The 9107-nt window shown below is 42.6% G+C and overlaps 1 protein-coding gene across 2 annotated transcripts; it reads right to left on the bottom strand.

Moving 5' to 3' along the window:
- Positions 1-1130: 1130 nt before the first annotated feature.
- Positions 1131-7207, bottom strand: psmb7 (proteasome 20S subunit beta 7). Of its 2 annotated transcripts, XM_035389889.1 has the most exons (9): positions 7051-7207; positions 5232-5325; positions 4375-4472; positions 3684-3824; positions 3421-3536; positions 2678-2736; positions 2211-2362; positions 1805-1831; positions 1131-1400 (listed from the first exon to the last, which is right to left on the bottom strand). In XM_035389889.1, the coding sequence occupies exons 1-9, from the start codon at positions 7110-7112 to the stop codon at positions 1289-1291; spliced, it is 861 nt and encodes a 286-aa protein (XP_035245780.1). In that variant the 5' UTR covers positions 7113-7207; the 3' UTR covers positions 1131-1288. The 2 variants fall into 2 exon arrangements, with proteins under 2 accessions (XP_035245780.1, XP_035245781.1); XM_035389890.1 differs by lacking the exon at positions 1805-1831 and having other exon boundaries at positions 7051-7202.
- Positions 7208-9107: the final 1900 nt, after the last annotated feature.

The raw sequence follows: 9107 nt of genomic DNA, 5'->3' as shown, positions 1-9107 counted from the left end.
GAGCCGCGTTCCATTTTAACGGCCGTTTCCATCGGGGCCCATGTCAGCGCCTGCTCAGTCCACGCTACACTGCGCAACGTTTTTATAGGAGTAAAACGGAGAGTGACCCACGTTAAACTGTCAACGAAAGACGACCCTTCAGATCAGGCGTTCCCAGACAGCTATGGTGCCGACAGCACAGGAACGCATAGCCTATTTAACAAGACATCACACCCTCGGCCCACAGAACCGCATACAGAAATGATTTACAAGGAAGTTTACGATAACAAAAACAAGTATTGAATAGGTAGGTCTAGGATAAGATTACGCGTGCACACTTAAAGGACTACAGCATCTGCTCGTTTCTTTGGCCTAATCTGCTGTCTGCTAAGCCAGGCAGCAGCTGTAGGACCTAACCTCTGCCTCAGGCTTCCACGGATGAGACTCGCCCCAAACACAAGATTAATAAATAATGAGAAATTGGGATGGAAATGCTCACAGTGGAAAAAGCCTATTTTCCATGATGTCACGGTTAGGACATTGATGGAATTAACTAAAATCTTGCACAGACCGATTGATTAAATATGTGGCAAAATCCATAGATTATTACAATAGGCCACTGGCTCGTCAACCTTGCCTGTGAAGTCTGGCGTAAGCGGAGAAGCAAAGAGGAAGAAAGGAACGGTGTGACAGCGCTTTTAATCAACGCTATATTACTACACCCACGTGCGGGGGGTCGAGAGAGCTCGCCACGGACTTTACGAGGCCCTAAAATCCAAACTGATTATAAACAGTGGTCACTCTATATTCCTCATAAAACTGGCCTAAAGTTAACAAACAGGAACATTAACATAATGTCAATTGCGGTTAGGCTTTTTCAAAACTATGTTAGTGGAGTTTACGTTAAGATTCTGGCTGAAGACGTTCAAGGAAGTTATATTAAAGTTACGAGCTAAAGTTTGCCAAATATTATTTTCTAAAGTACAACCTTGTCTGGCTTGGGTTTTTTTTTTTTTTTTTTTTTTTTAAATGATCATTGAGCTACAACTGGTGTATTATCAACAGGGTTTATGGTAGTCTGTGCTATGTTCACCTGTGGCTGCTAACGCTAACAAAGTTAACCTACCAAAACCAAAGGAAAAAGGCAGACGGTTCATTAAACAAGTCTTTATTGTAAACCAAGAGAAGGGTCTGACACAAAGGAACAGGTGGATGGGATTGGGTGGAGACTAGGGTGGTAATGGAGGGTGGAGGTGGGGTGTGGAGTTGAAGGTGGGGGGGGGGGGCCCAGGGGAGACAGGCCGGACACTCAGGACGTGTCCATGGTCTGAATGGTCTCCTCCACCAGCTCCAGGTGGAGGTGGGTGACGGCTTTGGTGAGGACGCCCGTGGTGCCATGCTTGTATCTGTAGCTTCCGGCTCTGGTGGGGGGAAAGGAGAGGACTCTGGTCAGCTCACAGGCTCTCTCCCTCTTCCCCCTCTCCAAACAAACACAAGCAAAAACATGCTGCTCCTGCCCTAAAGACATGTCTCCACAGCTTGGGCCCTGTGGGACCTCAGTGGCGTCCAGGTCACTCGCTGGCGCCACCTGGTGGCAATTCCTGAGACAGCACAGAACCCCCTATTTGCACACACACAATCAAAAACTCCATCTATCTCACTCATACACACTATCACACTCCGGCACGCACACACACGCGCACACACACACAGTGTTAAAGTGTTAAATGGGGTGAGTAGTGGACACACTCGTGAGGTGAGTAGGAGATGAGGACAGGCTAGTGCTGAAGCTACATCATTCCCACACACGTGCTTTATTACTTACTCAGCCGAAGGTTCGAGCGCAGTCAATCTTCAGACAGAACAGGCTGTGTTAGCACACATGCCCACTCCAGATACTCAAAAACTAACATGCACACAACATGCCTCAATAGCAATGAATGAGTAAGTCATAAATGAATGAATGAATGAATGGACAGACAGGTGAATAAAGGAATAAACACACCAGGTCAAATAATAAAGGACTGGTGAGGAGTGTAATTTTGATTGTAAAAGAAAAAACAAAAAACTTGAATTTAATTACTTGATCAGTACGGATGCAAATGCAAGAATTGGAAAAAAGAAGACATTTCATGCACTGCAGCTCACCTGCATGTTCCAGAGACAGGGCTTCAGTGGGGGCAGGGTTTGGGGTTGTGGGAGTGTAGGGGTGGGGGTGGTAAAGGTCTCACCTGACTCCCTTCTTGTTGGCCTCGTCGAAGGGGCGCAGGTAGTCCACCTTGCCCTTAGTGATCACACACAGGTCGATGTTGCTGCCAGAGCCCAGGTCATTAAAGATACCGGCCGCGATGGCGTCTCTCACCAACTGCTTAGCATCTTCCTCCTGAGAGAGAGAGGAAGAGGACGAGAAGAAGGAGAGCGAGACAAAGAAAGACAGGAGGAGAGAGAGAGAGAGACAGTGAAAGAGAGAGACATGAATAAACTATATTACTTTCATAAAAGTTTGAACCAGAGCATGGATATTCTGTGCCTTATGTCAACATCTGCATGTGGGAGAGAGGGTAGAGTTACAGCAGGAGGTGCTCCGCCACACCCACTGCGTATTACAGGATTCTGTGGACCCTGAGGTTAATGAACACCTCTAACAGGTATTACAGATGAGCGTATGATGACGAATGTGAGGATTTTCTTTGCTCACCTCCATGTCCGGCTTGTATCTGTCCTCAAACACTGCCATGGCAGCAAGAGACCCGGAGCCTAGGAGAGAATACAAGCACCAAGCACACGGTCATCATCAGGCACACGGTCACTCAAATTAACCACACGGTTATGCAGAAATTAACCACAGATTACAAACAACATCAACAATGTGGTTACTCAAATTAACCCTGTGGTTATGCACATCTTCAAGCACACGTTTACTCACAAATTAACCACACAGTCACCACACAAACATACAAGATTTTTTTTCCTATTTTAAAACACAAAGACAAGCAAACAACACCCCACAGCTGTAAACAGCATCCAGAACTCCAGTAACAGAATTTGGTTAAAATAAACTGAATTTGAAACGAACACATTTTAACGCAGAAAGAACAGAGTGCTTGCACAACAGCACCCTCTGGTGGGAAGCAAGAGAAAGAGAGCTCTTTTCTCCCTCAGTACCTCTCAACAACACTGATTGTTGTGTAACTACATTTGATTTACTGTGCCCATCAGGCAGATGGTAAGGTGAACCAATCACAGCTCATCTCTTCTCAGGCAGCGTGCTGCCTACTTGAATTTTAATAAGGGAATAGGTTTGCCTGATAATTATATGCACATCTTTCAGGCAGTGACAGTTTGTTACAGAATGCTACAGGCTAGAACAGCTTTTGATAGATCAGAACAAGAGATTACAGGCTTTTACAGAAGCACATCGGGGGGGGGGGGGGCACTCACCCATGGTGACATAGGGCAGCTTGTCAGTTGAGCCGTGGGGGTAGATGCTGTAGAGGTGGGGGCCCAGGCAGTCCACGCCCCCCAGGACCAGAGCCGCACCGATGTACCCCTGGTACCTGTGGGGTAGAGATCAGAGATCACGCTGAGATCAGCGAGGGGCCCGCGGAACCTCTAGGGGGTCCTTGAAGGGACTGTAGGGGGTCCCTGGAGGGACTGTAGGGGGTCCCTGGCCAGACTCGGCATGCGCCGGCGGCGCCGCCCACCTGAAGAGCATCTGCTTGAGCATGCGGTTGGCGGTGGCCACGCGCGGCAGCCGACCGGTGGACAGCGAGTGCAGCTCCAGGTTGGAGGAGATGATCTGCGTGGTCATCTCCGTGTCCGCGGCCGTGCCCGCCCCGCAGCAGCTGAGCAGAGCAGAGCAGAGCGGGAGCGGGTCAGAGGTCAGGCATTATGACATCACAGCACTACCATCAATCACATGACACGCAGCTAGTCAGGACTTCACATCAACGCAGCACTGGGCTTCAACCCCACTGGGGAACAACTGACATTGAGCCTCAAAGTTTTGCCCTCAATCTGAATAGCTTCCATAAATATTCAGCCATATAAAAACACTGTATTAAGAAAAAGACAAATGACTCATGTTGTGCTGGATAGAGGTACCTGCCAAGCAAATAAATAAAATGACAGATTACAGACTCTCACTGTTCACAACACCGAATATCACTCCCTTATGAGACACGGCTACAATTTTGCAAGTCATGTTTTTGCAGATGTAACTGCATGCTGCACATACTAAATCACTTTAGGAACACGTGGCAAATGCTCTTATCGAGAGCAAAGTTATTTGCTCTCGATAAAAAGCAAATACACATTCACAGCTAAGCATATCCTTACACAGCTATACCTACAGCACTGTTACACTAAATGTTGGGCAGGTGCAGGTGTACTCACTAAATGTTGGGGGAGATGTAGTGGATTTTGGAGCAGTTCTTGTCGGCCACCACCATACCCTCTGTGGCCCTTGTGTCGGCCCCCAGAATGACGCCATCCTGAAGGGACACAGCAGAGGTCATTGTTCTATACCTCATAAAAAATGTTTTGTTTTTTTTTGACAAAATAAAAAAATGTCTCCAGTAACATAGTCTGTTCCAACAAAACCTTAAATCCAAATGATGCTACTGGGTTTGTAGCACACAGAAAATAAAGTATTGAACCTGTAACTTAAAAAGAAAAAATCCAAGGAACGTGCAATTTGTCTGTGCCTTGAACAAAAGAAATATGATCTACTGGCTCAAAGAAGCAACAGAAACATTCCAAATTGGTTTCCCCCTGACTAAAATAGAAAACTAATACATCTTGTGCTCAATTACTATAAGTTAGAAAGTTCTAGAACATAAGCCCTCGGGAGTAGGGCTGGGCATTAATGCTTCGGCCTTGCAAAAGGTACATCCTCTGTCTGGCCAAATAAACCCTTTCCTAGGATCCCCTACTGAAGTATATCATTTGACAAAAGTCTTTCAAAGCTTCAATTACACAACACGTACACTTGCCTGATGATAACATGTTTTGCTTCCTGGATTCACACAGATTCACACAATAGCCATGTGCGTTCTTAAAGAGATATTTCACCCTTTTAAAGCACAAGTATTTTTGTGGAGCCTAGAGGGAGGAACGGCGATGCTGACGGTGGTCATTGCATCCAGAAGACCATGAACCTGCAGCCACTCACATGCATGACTAGTATGACAGTATCAACCTGGTGAAGGTAAGAAAGAACAGGCAAGGTTATGGACTCGAACTTTAGTTACCTTGTACACCACCCCACAGATCGTGGTTCCGGTTTTCCTCGCTGCAGGAACGCTGCACCCCAGCTTGGTTATCTCCGCCTCCAGCAGGGCATTCCTGGAAAGCACACACCGACAGGTTCACTCGCTGGCTGACATGATTTTACTGAGAGCTTCCCCGTGACTGAAATGGGCAGAGATGCCAGCAGTAACATTAAAAATAATAAATAGCCTATTGCCCCAGTGTTGGGCCTTGAGCAGTGGTTCCCAACTGGTTCACCCCTGTGTATGCTGGTTTTCCTTCCAACCACAGCTGCAATCCCAGAATTTATACAAGCTGTTCATAGTTCTTAATTAAGTGCTTTTCATGTTTAAAGAGTTATTTGCCCTGTTAAGCCATATTATGTCAGAAACAGCCATGCAGTTAACTAGGAATAAAAATATATATTTTTTAAATGTTCACATTGATTGCAATATAGCACAATAAGCACAATTACATAAAGAGGAAACATTTTTTAACTGATCAAATTGAACACTGATGTTAATCAGTTGGTTCCAAATTGAACACATTTAGGATTAGGTTCTTTAATAATTTTCATACTTCTTTATTATCTACCAAACGCTTAGTTTTAGTGGTCACGTGTCCACACTTTCACAAATTAGAAGCCTGTTGATTCACCTCAGTCTTTAATTTCATTAGTTCAATAATTTTGTTTTAACTCTTTTTATGCAGTTATTCGCAATATAACACAATAAACACAATGTGAGCATGGGACGTTTATTCTTTGTGACATGCACAGCTATTTCTAACGGATAAAAAATCCAGATAAACATGAAAAGCATCTAATTAAGAAAAATAAACAGCTTGTCAAAATTCTGGAATTACAATAGTGGTTGGAAGGAAAACCAGCATAACAGGGGTTCCGCCAGGACCCGGGTTGGGAACCACTGTTCTATAACATGAACGTCATAAGCCGTATTTTACGTAGCCAGGCGTCAACAGTAGCCACAAATGACGATTCCCATGAAGTCCTAAAATCTCTCAATTTTGGCCAGAACCGTGACATCACCTTTCCACTGGTTAGGCGGCGTCTTAAACACTATGCCGCATTTAAGGAGAAAATTCGTGATTTCATGTCGACTGCAGATAAAATCACCAGAAACCTTATGTAAAAATGACTTGTTTTTGCATTTAGAAAATTACAAAACAGCAAATATAAGAAAATAATTCCGAAACACGTGGCATTTTTGTGTAAACTATATGGTAGTGTTTTTATTGGAAGTGCAATAGTCTACCTGTCAGATTACAAATGTGTATACACAATATTAGTCTACTCAAGCGTAATAGCCTAATTAATATTAGTCAAGCATTCAGGTATAATTCGCTTAATTTTTACTACACGTTCGGCTATTTCCTCACACAAAAATAGCAGTTTCCCTTGTTACTTATGGTAAATTGTGATGAGGATGCCAATTAGCTAGCTAGTGTAGCAATACGAATTATGCGTGTAGTATGGGGCCAACGTCATTATACGACTCGAAACTTCGTTCAAAACAATTGTCAAAGATCAATATTTTGCCAGTCAAAATACTCAGATTAAATATTTGGCACAGCTGCGTCCATCCATTCATATAAATTGCAAATCACAAGCTACCAGAAAGATGACTGAAATTACTGAGTCACGCCAAACTAGGCCGTGTGCTAGCAAGGCGTAAACCCGCAACAATGGGCAGAGGTGCCAAACCAGCGTACAAATGTAAATCTTAGGTCCGAAACGCTCTCCCAAAGTATAGAAGCAGCGCTTATAAACGGTTCTCCTTTCTATTCACATGCGATTCTTACCTCTTACAATAGTCGAAACTGAAACCTCCGAACTGAGCCTGGCACTCCGACAACGTCGCCATTTTTCTGGATCTTGAAAAGCCGCTTCCCGGAAACAGAGAAAAGGATGCTGCTTGCGCTCACATTCCCCCGGAGTCACACTCAATTGGTCCCGTGCTCTCCCTCTCTGGACGACTACAGCTCAGTCTACCTTTAGTTGTAGTCTCATTTAACGACTAGTGTCAGGAAAAGGTGCGAAATTTAGGCCCCTGTTGGCAAAAAACCGTTTTTGCAAAGTTTGACACCGTACCTTTTATTCGAAACTTGTTTTTTTTATGGTATTGGACACGTCCTCAAAAACATTTTGAATGTTATAACATTCAGATCTCCCGCTTCTAAATTGTTTTGTGATGGATGGATTACAAATGTGTTAGTACTTAAAGTTAATCCTACTTTAATGCAAACATATGGTATATATGTTTGCATTAAAGTTGGATTAACTTTAATTACTAACACATTATACCATATACCATAAATATACAATATACCATAAATATATTTTAATGCTTCGCCATCAACGATGAAAAACTATTCTACTGTTGCAATGAAACCCAGAAATTAAATTTTATAGCCACTGTAGCTTGGCTACGTGAGAGTCAGTTATTAACAGTTCCTGTTCGGAATTTACGTTAACCTAAAGAATCGTTAAACAATAAAATGACTTTGTGCCCAGTATGATTTTTCAAGGTCGCTGCAAGGTTTCTACCACGATCGTATATAGCTTAATATTGCACATAGGCCCTAATCATTTTAGAAACATCGCAGCAACTTCATATAACACAAAACACAACACAAAATCATACCATAAATACCAAAAATGTCAAAATTAAAAGATAAATACATAAATATAAACTCAAATATAAACAAAAAAATAAATTCAAGAAGAAACGTGAAAAGAAATTTTTGGTTTTCAATAGATTGGATAAATAAGTGACAAGTCGCCAAAAAGAAGCATAAAATCGCTGAAAAACTGTTTGTATTGATATAACTGAATTGCATTTGTTCTTTATAACGTAACTTATTTGCACCATTATAGCATTTAAAAACACACGTGAAAAAGGTTCATGTGTGAATATTTTCACCACACAACACCTGTACACCTGAGATATCTGAATACAAATGACACAGAAGAATATTTGATGCTGTCGGCTTAATTTCCAGCTCGACAAAATATTATAAAGCTGTCCAACTGTTGGGTCGGAAGGTCACAAATACTCACTCGCAATATCAATGATAGACAAGATATAACTGAGCAAGGTATTCATAACTTGCACAAATAATAATTTCTGTCAATTTATTTTATACCCTGTCAATTCATGGGTTTTAATGGTAATTCTGAGAAATGAAAAGAAGAGCTTTTGCTTATTATTAGATCCAGCAATGAATCACCTCAGCTTCAGCAGTGAAGTTGCTGAGAGGCAAGGCTAGATTTTTCCCAAGGACAGCATTATGTTTGACTGATGGTAGAGTTGGCTTGAACTGCCACTTCCAAATGAAACTCCGGACAAAAGATTGTGATTAATCAGAATAAACTAACTGATTGTTGGTTTATTGGCAAAGCACCCAGCCTGGAGGCTGGATGAACTTCTCTCACATCTGAGTCAACCTTGTCAGGCTCAGAGTACAATAAGGCTGTGAGTCTGACAAGTGAGGCTGCTTGAAGATCAATATGAATCTTAAAGCACAGTACTCAACTGGAACAGAAGGGAACAGCCACATACTGTAAACAAAAGGATGCTTCAAGAATAATACACTAGAGGGCAGTAAATATCCTGTAAAAATAATTCCTGTTTTTGAAATAATTTTTCCCATCTGGTGCTTTAATAGAAAAGTTTTAAATTGTTGTTCTGGTCCATAAAGAGCATGAAAGGTGTTTGCATGGAGGCTACAACGACTAGTGAAAATAGAGAAGCTACAGAAGGTTTGACAATCACTACAATACAGCCGTTTCCCAACATATTTTGAAATTATATCTCTTGAACTGGGAGCACTGGCTCCCAACTGGTACATTTATCATT

This window comes from Anguilla anguilla, chromosome 14 (assembly GCF_013347855.1).
Source record: "Anguilla anguilla isolate fAngAng1 chromosome 14, fAngAng1.pri, whole genome shotgun sequence".
Classification (NCBI taxonomy): domain Eukaryota; kingdom Metazoa; phylum Chordata; class Actinopteri; order Anguilliformes; family Anguillidae; genus Anguilla; species Anguilla anguilla.
The sequence above is the reverse complement of the archived record's forward strand: the minus strand, read 5'-3'. Positions and strand labels throughout refer to the sequence as shown.

Coding starts and splice junctions, on each gene's coding strand:
- psmb7 (XM_035389889.1), bottom strand. CDS start 7,112: ATGGCGACGTTGTCGGAGTGCCAGGCTCAGTTCGGAGGTTTCAGTTTC. Junction 4,473..5,231: donor TCTGTGGGGTGGTGTACAAG/GTAACTAAAGTT, acceptor GTGTCCCTTCAG/GATGGCGTCATTCTGGGGGC. Junction 1,401..1,804: donor GCGCTCGAACCTTCGGCTGA/GTAAGTAATAAA, acceptor TCCCCCCACCAG/AGCCGGAAGCTACAGATACA.